Source organism: Symsagittifera roscoffensis, chromosome 7 (genome assembly GCF_963678635.1).
Source record: "Symsagittifera roscoffensis chromosome 7, txSymRosc1.1, whole genome shotgun sequence".
Lineage (NCBI taxonomy): Eukaryota > Metazoa > Xenacoelomorpha > Acoela > Convolutidae > Symsagittifera > Symsagittifera roscoffensis.
Genome location: NC_087068.1, coordinates 36,157,211 through 36,173,444, shown reverse-complemented (window position 1 = coordinate 36,173,444; position 16,234 = coordinate 36,157,211). Strand labels below are relative to the sequence as shown.

The 16,234-nt window shown below is 36.1% G+C and overlaps 1 protein-coding gene across 1 annotated transcript in view; it reads left to right on the top strand.

Moving 5' to 3' along the window:
* LOC134851557 (uncharacterized) overlaps window positions 1-11,962 on the top strand; it is a 36,441-nt gene extending 24,479 nt beyond the window's left edge. Inside the window, exons 2-4 of the mRNA XM_063867694.1 lie at window positions 8,905-10,671; window positions 10,815-11,232; window positions 11,492-11,962. Coding sequence (XP_063723764.1) covers window positions 8,918-10,671; window positions 10,815-11,232; window positions 11,492-11,611 — 2,292 coding nt within the window. The 5' untranslated portion in view covers window positions 8,905-8,917 and the 3' untranslated portion in view covers window positions 11,612-11,962. The remainder of the gene's footprint in view (window positions 1-8,904; window positions 10,672-10,814; window positions 11,233-11,491) is intronic.
* The last annotated feature ends 4,272 nt before the right edge of the window (window positions 11,963-16,234 follow it).

The following is a 16,234-nucleotide window of genomic DNA, read 5'->3' as shown; positions in this document are numbered from 1 at the left end:
GGAGTCAAACATTTTTGAAAATTCTTGTGTAAATCTTTTCCAGTTTGATTTTATTTCTAGAGGTAGTACTGAAAACCATTTTTGGGCTGCGCCATCTAAGGTTGTTTGTATTAACGCTGTGCGTCGATGTATCCAATTTTGATGTAGTGGCGTATTAATTGGTTCAGGTCCAATGTTTAAAATCAAGTTTGCTGTTACTGCATTTAAATAATCTTCTACAGAGTATTCGGGGTCTGTTCCTGTGAAAACCATTAAAGGTTTGTTTGATGTTCTTGATGATCCACCCATTAGGTATGGATTCATTGTCATTTGTAATGATTCTGCTGCATTTGGCATTTGAGAAAAATTCGAAAGTTGGTTTCTTGTTATTTCATGTTGTTGGAGATAATATGGGAGTGGTATCTCATTTTGCATTTGTGATGCTTGATACGAGTGTGCAGTCATTGGATTTTGTTGTTGAATTGGTTGAAAAGATTGTGTATTAATTAGATTTTGTTGTTGAATTGGTTGTTGATGTTGTGCATCTATTGGTTGTGGAGAAAAATTTCTATGATTTGTACGTGTTCTCTGTATTCCTTGTCTACGATATTCTTGAGTATTTGGTGCAAATATATCTGGTTGTAAGAAATCATCATCTGAGGATAAATAATCCATTTGATAAGATGTTTGTTTTTTGTTTTTATTTTGTTGAAAAAATGGGTAATTTTCACTGCGATCCTGTGGAGGATTTGGTTGAAAATTTTTGGAATTATATTGGGCCGTTGGGTTATCCCAGTTTCGAGGTTTTGTATATTGATTAAAATTCCTTTGTGGTTGATAATTTGTTTTTGACGGATGTGTATAATTATAATTATGGTCTGCAAAGTTGTTTCTAGTGAATGTTTTGCGTGTTTTTGATGGTATTGTCATGGGTCTATATGTTTGGTAATCCATATGTGAATATTTTGGAGCAACCGAAGGTTTAACGGTTGATTGTAAGGTTACTTGTGTTTGTGAAAGATTTGTATTTCTTGGTGTTGTTAAATTCGGGCGTATTGGTGAAATACTTTGTTGTGTAGTTGTTGTGTGTACAATTTCTTCATTTATGAAGTGTGATGGTGTCTGTATATCTTGTTGAGTAAGATTCCTAGTTCCATTGAGGTTTTCGTTGTGTATGACTGTAGAGTTTAAACTATTATTTTGTGTATCGGGTAAAAATGTATTATAGTTTAATGGTGTTGCATCAATTGTTAATGGTATTACTCTTACATAATCTCTTATGTAAGATATTGTACCTATTGCTTGACTTGAGATTGATTGTGGAAAGCTTATAAATGCGGGATGAGACCATTCGGGGTCCCAAACATAATCTGATTGTTCTGTGATAGCGGTATCATCGTTTGAATTTTGGGGTCTAAAATTTTTTCTTGCTTGTGCAATTAAATCAATATTGTGTGTGAAATAATCTATTATGAACCATGCCAAAATTTTTTGTAAATCGTGTTTGGTATGTTGTGAAACGTCATCTTTCGTGAAATTTTCTTTAATGATGTTTAAATAACTAGAGAGTAGTGTGATTTCATGTCGTACTCTTAAATGTTTAGATGTTTCTGTCGGTGAGACATTTGTTAATGGGAGTTCATTTTCTAATATCGAAATATAACTATATATTATTGCGAAAACTTCATTGGTGAAAATGGAGTTTGCTCTTTGTGAGTTACGGTATTGGATGCTTTTTATATATTCTGAAAAAACTTTTGAAAATTCTAAATCAAGATCGTCTGTTTGAATAGTATATGTTCTATTATTATGGTTTGGGGAAGTGAATTCTATAGAGTAGATTCCATACTGTTGTGTTATGTTGCATATATCTTTTAGATAGTGATCTATGATTTGTCTTTTGATTTTTACATCGGGGAACTCTGTTTTACATGGACTGATTCCGGGTTCAAATAAATTTACGAGTAAATTTTGACAAAATATGTGTTGTCCTCTATCAGTATCTGCATCTACTATAAAAGGAAAGATTTCATCATCATCTGGAGTTTCGTCACCTGGGGTGTGTGTTGAACTCATTTTTCCGTTCGATGACTGTTAATATGTAATTATTAATGTGTCGAATTGGTTGATTCCAATTGTATAAATGTACTGGTTTGTGTTTGTACTGTTTTTTTATTCTTCTTTTTCCTCTTTGTGATGAATTTGAAGTTGTTTCTGAGTCAGAAAAATATATTTGATCGTGAAGTGGGCAATTTTTATCTATTGATTCTTTTAGTTTGTAAAGTTCGTCTAAACTGTTGGTTTCTGATTCTGAAAATGCGTTTCGATTTTTTGAAAATCTTTTTCGTGTTATTTGTCTTTGTTTAGTTATTATTTTCCTCTTTAGTGTTTGTCGTTTTGTGCGAATGTATCCAACTGTTTGTGTATGAGGTGTGATTACAAGATCGTATTTTTTGTTATCTATTTCACAATTGTGTAAAACGATTGTTTGTTTATTTCCTAGGTTTTTAAATGACATAAGGTTTAGGATGACGGATGCAAAAAGTTGTTAAGTGAATTCTAATTACTTAAACTGTTAGTCCTTACGATTTTTTGGTTAGCTTAACCTGGGTCTATTTGTTCAGGGTTGGAGAGAAAAGTATATCGATTCCGAAGAATGATTTTTACTTTCTCGTGACTAGTATAAGCTAAGGTGTTAACTTACTTAATCTTACTTAGGGGTAGTGATTGTGTTCAAGGGTTGGAGAATAGTAAATCGATCCACAAGGTTCAGGTATAATTAGAACGCGAGTAGTTCGTTAGATACTATTTTAAACTTACTAAGTCTAAGATTTATCCTGGGTCTGTTAAGAGGGGGGGGGTCAAGTGAAGGATGAATAACCGAAGTTCTTCACTATTTATCCTAATTTGAATGATTAGTTTTGTTTAAAAATTTCTATTAGTCCTGGGTTTTTAGAGAGGGTTGGATAGTGAATCGACGTTTGAGGTCGTTAGACACTAATTAAGTGGGTGGGGGAGAACAAAGTTGTTCTGTTTGATCCAAGGATAAGCCTTGATGATCAAGTTTGAAATTTAATTAAGTAGAAAATGATTTAAGATCCAAGGATAAGCCTTGATGATCTGATTTTGAATTAAGTGACTTTAAGTTTTAATAAAGTTTTAAATTTGTGTAAAGGAAAGATTTAGTGTTTTGATGATATTAGTGGGTTTATGATTGCTGTTATGTTTTAGGTGAGGAAGCTGGAACAACAGGGTGATTTATGATTACTAACCATTTATTGTCATGCTACTAATTTTTATTTTTATTTTCCAATAAATATTTTTCAAACATGTTTTGTATAATACTGCAGAGTTTTAGGAAAACGATCTTAGATCTTTTTATCAATCGTTATTGTATAATATTAATTTTGTTTAGCGCCTGAAATGATTTTGAAGAGTAACTTCAAGGTTTTATGTTTGCAAATGGAAATCTAAATTCATTGCAAGTAGTATTCGAAATATAAAAGTTTGTTCTGGCTTTTGCCGAACTATCATATAACTATACGGCAAGTTTCTACTTTGTCGTATGTCGTCTTTGGTTCGAGGTCTTCTTCCAATTCCGGGTAGTTCTGTTATGGTTCGGAATATTGGCTCTGATCTATTGAGTCGGAGAGACATTTCAATTAAATTATTGTCGTATAACATTTTGTAAATGTTTTTGTCTAATTTCTAATCTAATTTTGGTTAATTCTAATCTAGTAAGGTCTTGTTCGAGACTTATGGTCGCACCAGATGAGTTAGGACTGGAGTGTATAACTCATAGAGTAATTTCGGATAGGGTACACCGTCTGCTCGTCACGCTATCTTATTTTCGGCCGGATAGATTCGTGCAACTTCTTAGTCTAATACCGATCCTAATCTTACTCTTATACTATCTAGTCTCAGGTTGTTTAACTAGTCTCTGCTAGGCTCAATAGATCTAGGGTATACTGGTTTATTGCGGCTGCTGAAGTGCTCGGGAGAGTCCAACTAATTTCTAAGTTAAATTCAAATCTCTCTGGTGCTGAAATTACAAGTAACTTCAGCACTTACAAATAAGTGGGTTGTTAGTTAGATGGATCGTGATTGGTTAATATTAAATACTTTACATTGGTAAAACATTTAATTTATCCAATCATAAAATGTAGTTTAGATCAGGTTCCATTATTCTGCTTATTGGTCTGTTCTGTTGTAGTTTTTTATTTGACAGCTTTTTATGGCGTAAGTTTGTTGATTTTTTGAACGAAACACGTGACTAAAAATCTGGTGATAGATTTCGTTTGAAATGTATCAACTGTGCATATTGCTATAAAACAGTCATTAAAAGGCGATTTTGGTCTGGTATCAAAGAACCATAAATTTTCTGAAAAACAAACACTAGCGTTTATTCCTATGCAATGAAACCGATTAAAAATCCTTAAAATGAGCTGATTTTGTGCATAGCGAGAAAACATGCATATACACGATATTATTTTCAAAAGTGACATTTGTATCAGCTTTGCAGGAGGTGCTAGCTCGAAAAATATCTTGCGATTTGAAGTACCAGAAGTTACATTTTGACAGATTCATTTCGTGGTCTGCACAATTTAGCTTCAACAACCAATTTAGTACAAGCCATTGGAAACAGTTATGATTTGTTTCCTAAAAAGCGCTGAAATGTGTGAGAAATTGTTATAATTCCGGATTTAAATAAGAAAGTTTACCTGGATTTGAGAGCAATTTGTCCAGGTTTGCTGGGCTATTATGAATGGTCGGAAAGTTATTACCTGAACTATCAATCTGAGCACCTGGATTTCAGTGTCAGTGGCTTCAGCTATTCTATTCTTAACTGTTTTCTGTATGAGTCGCCCTTAGATAGTTTTACTGCTCCTCATGTATCTACCAGCAATGGTTAGTTGTGTTTTTTGTTGCATACTTTCAAAATTCCCCTTTTCTCCTAGGAGCCCCAACCTCTGCCTGAGTTTACTCGTAAGTACGCACTAAATCGAACTCACTAATTCACTAACATTATAGTAGTCAACTAAGCCGATCTTCAATTGGGCCGAATGGGTTCAGAAATTACATAGCGGATATGCACACTCAATAAGTTTTTTCGGATCTATTTAACACCCCCGCCCTTTTCCTATAGGGAGAGGGGTTTCGCTACTAATTGTATTACTCAATAATGCCTATGGCTGAATCAGCCTTTTATAGTGGTAAAGCTTTTTAGACATACAATATGGGGTAAGAGGTCAATACGATAGAGTATTCGGTCTATTTATTCCAATCTTAGAGCTAAAAAGTATCACGATTTTTTCCTATTTGAAATTCAAAAATCGAAGTGTTAATTAAGAAATAAACCAGTTTATTCTAGCGTAACGTAAGCTGCAGTAATGAATAAAAAAAACGAAATCTTTTGACAATGAAACACTGGAATCTGGCGTCGAGTTGATTTTTAATCCGGGTAGGGTGTATGTATATGTATTTATTCTCGATGGATTTGTTTGGTTTGACATTTTTTTCGGACAAGTAATTTGATAGATCGGGTTAGTTGATCTCATTTCATTTCTTTTAGTAGATTTTGCATGTCTTTCTCAGTAGTCTGCTTGAATCATGGTGAGATAGATCTTTGATTGAAAGAAAAGAAAGATTTCTGCGAATATTGATCATTCTTTTAGTCATTTACTGGCTCTGATAAATTATTGGACACTATCTGATGTACGCTTACAAATTTCACCAAGTTACCAAAACTTGTTTGTGAAAATTTACTTGTGCTTTCTATTACAGTAGTGGCAATTCACTCGGTTGACCTAACTACCTTACGAATTGGATTGATAGTAGATTTTACTCTGCCTTTCCTCAGTTGAATTTGTGTGCGTCTGTATTGCTTCCGTATTTAACGGTAACTATCTGTCCTTTATCTTTTCTCTATTTCGCAATATAAATGTGAGCCTGTAATCTCCTGCCACCAGCTATTTCACTAGGTGATCAATAGCAATAGTGGTGTTTTTGGGTTCGTGAAATATAGGCAGTTTTAACCAGATTGAGTTAAATCACGTGTGCTTGCGGGCGAGGTATTGGTAGAAAAGGTAACCACGTGTAGCTACGTGGCATCACGTGAGGTTCTATAGCGACCTAGATTGGGAAATTTGGATTAAAGGAAAATTGAACATTTCTCATTGGCTTGCTGTTCTTCTGTGTCGTGTTATTGTTTGCGCATGTGTCATAAAAAAGTCGATTCCTTCTACCTTATGTTCATTTCTACTCAGGTGTTTTTTCATTGAGGACAATTTACCCCCGAATTCAAAGCGCAAAAGTAAAACATTTACTGATAAGTATTGATACCTTTTTTTGCGTTTTCCATCAAAAGTTGGATAGTGTAGTTTCCTTTTGGTAGGTCATATTTTTCCTGCTGGTACGAACACTAACCAATTGAATTGGTGTCGCTAAATTATTGTCATCCCTTTTGACTTCAAATCGAATTATATTGTTTTGGCTTTTTACTCTAATTTCCTGGGAAAAAAACAGACAGAACCTTTTTGGAATGCAAGGGTAAGAAAAGTATTGCGTGTTTCACTCATAAATTTGTCAAGGGTTTGAAAACATTAATGATAAGTTGTTTACGCTTGCGTTTAGCAAGCGTTATCAAATCGGAATATAGACTTTTTTCTAGTTAACAACTAGAATAACAAAATCTGTCGAATCAATTATGCTGACATGCTCAATTTCATGAAAATTCAAATTTAACTACCGAGTACTACTCAAACTTTTCTATGTATAATAATAGCGTTCTGTTAATGATTTTTTGCTGATGATTTTTCGGCTTCTTGCTTGTCGACTTAAGCTCTGTCGGTTTAGATTTCAATTTATCTAGATCCTGTTTGATAAAAACAGGTAATATGAAAAAGTATGGATTTGGGTTTTTCTTTTTTCGGAGAGTCTTCCCCTTCCCCTGTATGCCTGCATAATCCCCTAATCTCTTTTTACCTTTAGTTCACTTTCTTTCGACTTCGAAAAGTGCGGGGGGGGGGGGGATTTTTGATCCATATTTTTTAAAAACATTTTCTCAAAAACTGCACTCACAAATTTGAGATTTTAGATTCAATAGAGAGAACGAGTCGCGAGAAACTCCCTTGCATTGGCGCCAACGCCAAATTTTTTTGACACCTAATTATTATGGCCCTCGGAAAAGTCAAATTTTCGATTTCTTAACCGTTTTTGAAATTTCTCGAAAACTACCCACCCAAATCTGACTTCATGGGATCAATGAAGAGAAGAAGTTATGTGAATCCTCCGTGCATAAGCGGATCTACCCAATTTGTTGACATGAAAAGTTATGGCCCTCGGAAAAGTCAAGTTTTTGAATTTATGACCGATTTTTGAATTTTTTTAAACTTTTCTCGAAAACTTTGCCCTCCTAAATCTGAGTTTTTTTATTTCAATCGAAAGGACGGGTTGTAGGAAGTTTCATGACTAAAAGGTTTTGCCTAAATCTTTTACACGAAAAGTTATGGCCTTAGGGAAAGCCAAAACTATGATTTTTTTAATCGTTTTTGAAACTTTTTGACTTTATTCAAAAACGACCCTACCAAATCTGATATATTCGGTTCAATAGAGAAAATGAGTCGTGGGAAGCTGCCTTGCAGTAGCAACTACGTCCAAATGTTTGACACCAGAATTTATGTCCATCGCAGATGTCAAATTTTTGATTTTTTGACCGTTTTTTGAAACTTTTTGACTTTAGTTCTCGAAAACTACCCTTCCAAATCTGAGGCAGCGAAATTATGTTATCATAATCGCAACTCGCTTAAATTTTAAACCTATTCCCCGCTTTGAAGAGTTATTTATTTCACTAATTTTCAAAGTAATATTTAGATGAAAATAAGCCATCAAATTCCAGTGAGTTGTAGAATTTTTGCTTGTTTCGATTTCTATATTGGCCATTTTCGCAACAGTACGTATTTTTAGAAATTATCAAACAATTACTTTCAGCTTTAGCCGGTCTCTAATCTACTTTGCATACGCTACTGATATATCTATCGTGGTATGTTTTTTACTAAATTTTCAGCTTATTGAATGTCGGCTTCTTTTTTGTCGACTTGAGGACCGATTTTTTTTCTTAAAGTGTAGTAGTTTTGAGATCGATAAGACTCTGACACCAGTTTTTGACTGCTAAATTTCAACCCCACAGGTCTTTTTTGAAAAACTTCAATAACTTCAAACGCCAAAAATATGCTTTTTTTGGTTCTTAATCGTTTTTTCACTTCTTTCTTCAATAGTAAAATTGTTCGAAGTTACGTTTGCTAATTTTTTAGCGTCATGGTGCACTCATCCTATAATTGTTGTATCGCAAGTGGCGCGAAGCTCAGCTTCGCCTCCGTGTATACTAGTACTCTTGAAAAGTGTATTAATAATTGCTTAGTCTAGACTCGCAAGAAGAGGATTAGGAGTTCTGTCGAATTCGGACCGTTGATTATCTCAATTGAACTTCACTTTAGCTATTCTTCTCATATGTCTCAAGTTCAAAGCATAAAGCATATATTGGAATTGTCATACTCCTTTCACATGTTAGTTTGAACCTGTAAACCTAGTTAGGAATGTCTAACTTATTGAATGCTCTATTTTTGGTGAATGACTGCTTAAAGTTTCAAACTACAGTCTTAGGCGATATCTTATCTTTTCAAATTTGACTAAAAAGCTCTCTGTGAAATAGTTTGATTTAGTGCTTTTTATAGAATTAACTTATCCTAATTAAGAAAACGTCTATTTTTGGATCATCTATCATCTAGCAGACTGTGGAAAATTCATGGCCTCATTTGAATCTTGAAAGTAATCACGGTTTCACATTTTTGTTGCCTATGGTTTTGTTTGATTTCGAATGCGTTGCTGCTGCTAGTTCTTTGTTTACCTATTCTCAATTTGTTTAAGACCCTGCCATCAAATGTCTCACAAGATGGAGGGCGTTTGCTGCTACGTTCCTCAATTTAACTACAACGGCTGCTTAGAAGCCACTCCTATTTCTGCTCGGTCACATTGTGTAAACTACCCCATAACTTACAACTACACATACACTCAGTCACCTAGACTTTCAAGCCCTCCATCATCGCCCCAACCAACAACTGCAACCTCGATAGATTGCAGAAGTCTGCCCAAGACTTCTGATTTGGTCGCGAAATTTGAGAAGAATATCCAAGAGTACAGAACTCGAAGGTCGCCCAGGCGAAGGAGAGAGATCGCAAAGGAGGAACATTCCGGAGGTGTTCAGAGAGTTGAAAGCTTTACCCTTAGACAACGAGCAAAAGTTCATTCTCCACTTAGGAATACAGGAAATCTTTCCAGCAGTGAAGAGTTTCGGTCACCGGTGCGACTGAGGAGTACCCTGGTTGGACACCAAGATCTCTGTGATCCAGTGAAACGTTCGAGCTGTGGGCTCAGAATAGCCTGCCCTTCTGCCAAACCAGCCTTAGTCGGTGGACTCAAATCGACTACTGATTCAGCGTATTCCAGTTATTTTTCACCAAGTTTGTATAGTTCTTCTCTCAATACACCCGAATCTTGGCGTGTCAACTCCAGTATCACTAATCATAGCGAGCTACTTGATTTGTCTTCAGATTTTTATATTAGTCCTGATATTAGAAGTAGTAAAGTGGAACCGATGACACCTGTTACTGTGGTTACAACGTCGACATCTGATTCTTACAGACAGAACAAAGGTATAATAAGAGAGATCTCAACGCCTATGAGTCCGATCTCAGCGAATGATTCGGGCGCAGAAACAATGACTTCAATGAATTCAATAGTAGCTTCGTCCGATTCCACTCCAACGCAAGAAAGATTTTTATGTAGTGATTACGCGCCTGAGTCGGGAACAACAACACACCCGTCTCAAATTTACCAATCAACAGTGCACAGATCATACAAAGCGAGGATTCCCCTCAACGTCATGACTGAAAGAGTACCGCATCGAGGGGAAGGCGACATTCCACTTATACATCCGGGAAACACGAATCCCAGCACAACCACCAGTGGCCTTAGAACTCCTCTTAGCGTTATTCGTAAAACTAGATTCTCTGGTCTCAAGTTTTGCGGACTTAGCAAAACTTCTTGGAGCAAAAGTAAAGATAAAAATCGAGATCCTTACATTCCATCGCCTAGTCACACGCCTTCAACTCCAGAGGTCACCCACTACAAGGTCTTCAAACCAAAAAGTGCTGCATCGAAGGTTTCTGGACGTTGCAGTTCGGACGATCAACTGGATTCTGTACCTCCCAGGCAGACTAGCGAAATGCAACGAAGAGTGGGCAACGGACGACCAAGTGTGGTGACTTCTCTTTTTGACACGTCGAGTAGAAGAGGTCCCGGTAAAACAAAAATGGGAACATCAATGCTGAATGCCAGTCACCAAGAAATAAAAGTCGGTCACGAGCAAGAGGGGAACTCCATTACGAACAAGGATCGCAGTACGAGAAGAGGCCAGTCTGTAGATTCCAATATGGGACATTCTGAGCGAAAAGCGACAGATAGCCATCAAGGTCGCAGAGAAGAGAATGCAAATCGTATGCTGCATAAAAAGGCGATGTCGTTCACTAGTGACGAGGAGTTATCAGTTGGGACTACAACAGTAGACGATGATTGTGAACTGGCATCCATTCCTGACTCTGTCAGTTCCAGAGGCCACAGAGGAGCACTCAACAGGTTATTGCAATGCTTACTTCTACGCTCTTCCCTCACGGCGACTGATAGTATTTATAGATCTGTTTTTTTTTCTAAGTAACTGCTTGTTTTTTTTTCGAAAACATAAATGTACGAACCCTTAAAAGGTTGTTCATTTGTTACAGATTATCAACCAACAGCTCAATTCGCTCAAACTTATCCCTGAAAACCCAAACAAACAGTACACACCGTCACCAAAACCACCACGCGCGTACGCACTCACAAAGAATGACTTTAAGTAGCCAGAATAAAGATGGAATTCAAGGCGAGATGCTGATCGGCAATGGAGCGAGTGTGGACGAGGAGACATTCCAGAAAGTGATGGGCGAACTTCAAGATATGCGACTGCTACTGAGTTCCCTCATGAGGCACATGACAATACAGTCCACATCATCAGGTGTCCCCTCTTCGGGATCCAATGGAGCTGGTGGTATGTCTGTAAGTGCCTCAATGGTCCCATCAGGACTGGATAGTCCGTCAGCTGACAATATTTCGAGGGCGGAGCTGTTGCGGAGATTCAATGTCGCATCTGCTTTCGACCCCGTAAGTAAACTCATTGTGGATCTGAAAGCTCCATGGAAGGAATTATCAACTCACAATACTACGGTTTTCGGTTAACGACTCTGTCAAATGTCATTTTAGTGAAAATCAAACAGAACTGATTTAAATTTCATATTTTTCAATTCACATAATTATAAATTATAGATATATTGCTGAAAAATACAGAAACTCAAGGTGTTAAGTTTACTTGAGGGCCAATAAAGTGTTGGAGCGTTTGCTTTATTCTTTTTTGTTGTTTCAGAGATTGTTTCAAGACGCTTCAACCCAAACCACTACGCCAGAATCAACCGGCACAATTTCCTATTCAAAAGAGTCATACGAATTATCAGAATCTGCTATTTTGAATTTTACAAATAATTAAATTAATGATGTGTACATTTTGATCAACTTTCCCTTTTTGATGTATAAAAAAGCACACTTTTAATCGCCAATTCAAAATAATGACAAAAATGCAGTGCAAAAATTATTTTATGATGCAATATTTTGAATATTTTCAGATCGTGCAATCGACTGAATTACACTTAGATTTGCATAGTTAAGCCCAATATGACATGCATTAACTTCATCGATAAGTTTTTAGTGGTGCTACTAAATGTCTTTACTTTTTTCTTTTCGTCGATATTAGAAAGGCAATTAACTGCAGTCAGTTTTTCAGTTTTTGTTCTAATTTTGCGTAAATTTTATTGCAAGCGTTCTCTCTAACCAGTCTAGAGCCTAGAATTTTGCTAAGTAAAAATTTCCGACGACATCTTTTAATCATCTATTGATAGACATCCTATGGTTCTTTTTTTTCGTTTTTCGTACAGTTTTCATTGCTTAATGGACACTTGAAAAAAAATGATTTCAATTTGAGGTAAATGACAAAAATGCTCACCTTATTTTTTGCAAATCAGCGGAACAATGAATTCGCAAAAAGTTTCGCCTGACTATGAAAATCAAGTATCATCGCTGGCGTAGTATATCTGCAGTTAACTTTAAATTCCCCTGATAACGAGCAAAATTTTGATTATGGAGCTTAGTGTTTCATTGTGGAGGAATTCATGTTGCAAATTATACCGAAATGAAACATTTACTACTCAGTTGACCGGATCTTGTAAGGAAGATGTCAACCTTCATTTTCTTGTAGTGTAGACCAGGGGCGGATTTAGGGGGGGCGGGGGGAGGGCGGACGCCCCCCCCCCTCAGGGATTCGACCCCCTGCCGACCCAAAGGGTCCACCTTTGATACTTTTTCAGAAATCCATTTTCGGCCGACCGACACAAAGTTTTTCTAAAGGCGCCTTGGGCGCCAATATATACTACTTTTGAGGGGGAGCGCGCGCCAAAAAAACGCGATTTTTTGTCAACATTTTTCAAAAAGTGCCCAAAAACGGCTTCTTTGACTGTTTTTTTTTCAAAAATTTGCCTGCGGCGCAAACAATTTTGCCAAAATAAGGGCAAAACAATGCTTTGGGAGAGCTCGAAAAATCAATTTGGTCGACCTAAAAAAAAAGGTCGTCAAAATTTTCGAAAATTTTTTGAAAATCCGCCCCCCTCGAGAAAATCCTAGATCCGCCCCTGGTGTAGAATACGATCATGTTCAACAGCGAGATAAATAGTTCACTCTCGAGAAATTTAACATGGAGCAAAACTGCTTGGTATCTTGATGTGATCAATTTCAGTTATATTATTAAAACTGAATCAATCGAAGAAAATAGATATAAAGTCCTTCAAAAAAGTTAGCACTATCTACCGTTTTGAAGTATTCTTATAAACCTTTTCAAAAGGCCTAGCCAATCATTGTGCGCTCTTTTTGCGTATAAAAAAATCTGAAAACAGTTTTTTTTCTCTTCATTTATATCACATAAAACCTGGGAATGTATTTGAATCTATTTTTTCCTTTCGTCATATGGGCTTTGTCGTATATTGAGAAGTCATTGTCTAAAAAGTTATCTGGGCATTCAAATGTTTTTTGTTGATGTTAATGAGTTTCATCTTCGAACCTGCTGTTCTTTTTGAAAGAGTTATGATTAAATGAATTATAAAGTTCTGAGTTTTTTGGACCAAGATATTTTTTGACTAAACAGCTATTTTTTTGCTGAGTGTTTTTGAGAGTTCAAGAAAAATTGAAGTATGTATTTTTACCAAAAGACCAAAGTTCGTTGTTTGTGCTTCAAAACGACGCTTTTTCAGCACAACGGCTAAGCATTAGTTGGACGTAAGTTCCTTTGCTTGACAGTAACAAACTGATTAACTAAAATAGTAAGTTGGAATACGTGATACTAAAAGATATCTCACTCCTCGTAGAAAAGCAATTTCACATGCTTCTTTCCCTACTACTGTCCAGCCAAGTATACGTTTTTTTTGAAAGTTAGAGAACCTAAAAGACACCGGTGGAATCCTGAATATTTTTAAGTATGAGCCATTACATTCGCCAGCTTCATACTCTGTAGTTCATTCTCCCTAAGAGCCAGATGACAAGCTCAAAGAACAGAATCGCTTTGCTGATTTCTTCTGCTGATTTCATATTGGAACAGAAACCTAGAATTTTTTATGCTCACAAAGCGTGACGCTGCTGCCACCATAAAATCAATCTGTTTATATCCACTGTCAAAATGAATGGAAACCAATGCTTGAAGTTTTTGGAATAACTCGTATAAAGTTTAAAGTTTTGGAAATATAAACGAACCTTCTCGTGAAATACGAATGAACCAACGACTATACTCGTAAAATACGATTTTAAGAATCACTATCACGAGAAATAACTTTTTTTCAAAATGTTCCTAGGATACTGGAATCTTGAAGTAATTCTCTTGGAACTAAAAGAAAAATATATTCTTTACATATTTGTTTTGGCGCTCTTCTTATATCTGATTTCTACCTACGATTTTTTTGGTATATAGCTAACGAAAATTACATTCTGTCTAAGAATTAAGGACAATATTTCCATCGTCTCAACTGGACCAGCTCTGCTTTTGCTCCACTCCATGTCTTCCTTGCGTGATAATAAGTTTGAATTGAGCCTAGCTCAAACATTTCCGAATTAAGTACAGGGTAGCTCCAATGTAGCTCATGTCCATCCAGAGCATAACTCACTCAAATTAATTCCTTTCTCCCAGCAGATCGTAGATCTTCACTCTCCTGTCAAACTCTCCATCCTCTACATAGGCTTTACATAGTGTTATTTAAAAAGTGAGCAATACAATGATGTTTCTTTCAGTTCTCTCTCATAAAGAGATGCTTCGTTTTCCCCTAAAACTATCCAGCCAAGCAAAAGTTTTTTTTTGAAAATTAGAGATTTTAGAAGACACCGGTCGCCAGCCTCATACTCTGTAGTTCATGTAGTACTGCCAACAAGCGACAGAGATTATATACCTGATGATTTGTTCAATTTTCTACCAGGTATTTGTGAGACGTGTCTACACAGGTGAGCTCGCACTGCCTCAAGGAGCAAGATGATTTGCTCGAAAAGGCAGTGAAAGCTGGAACGAACAAATTTCATAAGTTATCTTAAAATTAACAGTGTTTTTCAAACCAAAAATTTTACGAGGTTGTTAACCGCGTTTACCCTTATATTGATAATCAGATAAAAATAATTGACAACATTAAAATCTGTTGGTTTTTCTTTTATCAGCGACCTGAGCTAGGTGATCGAGTTTTTACGCTCTACTAAAATTTCGAATCATGAGTACCTTAGGGTAGGCTTAGAATCTTGGCAAAATTTTTCTGAAACATTTTGAACCTTTATCATATCTGATCTTTAAAACAGATGATATAGACTGGCTTTTAATTTGTTTTCTTTTGATTGTGATGTTTTTTCTGCTAAGCGGCTCATAACTTTTAATCGAAGTTTCTTTTTTTTTAATTTTGTTATTGCGCTAAACCAAATACTGAAAAAATGTTCAATGGTATACCGATTGGTTCCCAAGCTTATGACCCCGTGTTTTGTAACCCCCTTTTTCTTAACCCCCTCTCATATAACCCCAAAATCAGATAACCCCACTACAATTTAACCCCTTTTTAAAATCAATTGTTAGAATCAAAGTGAAAGTTACTTGAAAAGGATTCGGAACCATATCGTCGGTAAACATCAAAGCTTTAATTGCGAAAAATTTTGCGAACCAAAAGGAGTTGACATGCACGCTACTAAATGCCTTTTAGATTTGAACAGAAATGACATTGCCGATAGTCTAGACTTTGAGATGAACTTGAAAACGAATCCGACCGACATGATTCAAATTGGTGCATATACAAAACAGTCCAAAACCATTTGAATTTCTTGACCTTGATCTTTTAGCGCCGACAGAATTGATCTACGCTTTGAAAACTCAAACATGGGCTTAATTAAAGATCAAAGAGCCAAAGTTGGAAGAATAATTTGGATGACAACCAAGGGCCTCATGGTATAGTGGTTAAAGCGTTAGTCTCAAAATCTAGAGATCAAAGGATCGAATCCCTGGCGGCACAAAAAATTTTCCAATTTTCCCGAAAAAGTTGAATTTCGGGTAAATATGATAACGGGTATATCAAGGGTACAATAAATGGGTTAACCTTACAGGGTTGGGCGGAGGGAAAAGAAAAGTCAACACCTTGTATGTATTTATTATTTTGCCGGTTTCAAATCGACTCTAGCTCAATTTTGAAAAATCAAGGAAAATAATTAAACTTGGAAAAAAGTTTATTGCTTGGCAATATAGATTAAATAGCAAATGTTTAACTCAAGTTCGCCATAGCGCGAAAGAAATGCAAATCAGTTTTTTCTTCGTAAACATGCATAATATTCTGCACTTTTTTGTTGAGCACCCGGTATTTCTTCTTTTTTGTAAATTGGTGCCCACTCGAGGCGTTATAGAAATTAAGTTTTTGGACGGAAGCGTCTTTTTGCAAATTTGCAATCACTTTCCATATACTGGGATGCGATCCACTGAAGTATGACTGTATGCCATAATGCCAGCCCTCTACAGCATTTGTTGTTCTGGCCAAACCCGATGATGCCGCATCCCTTT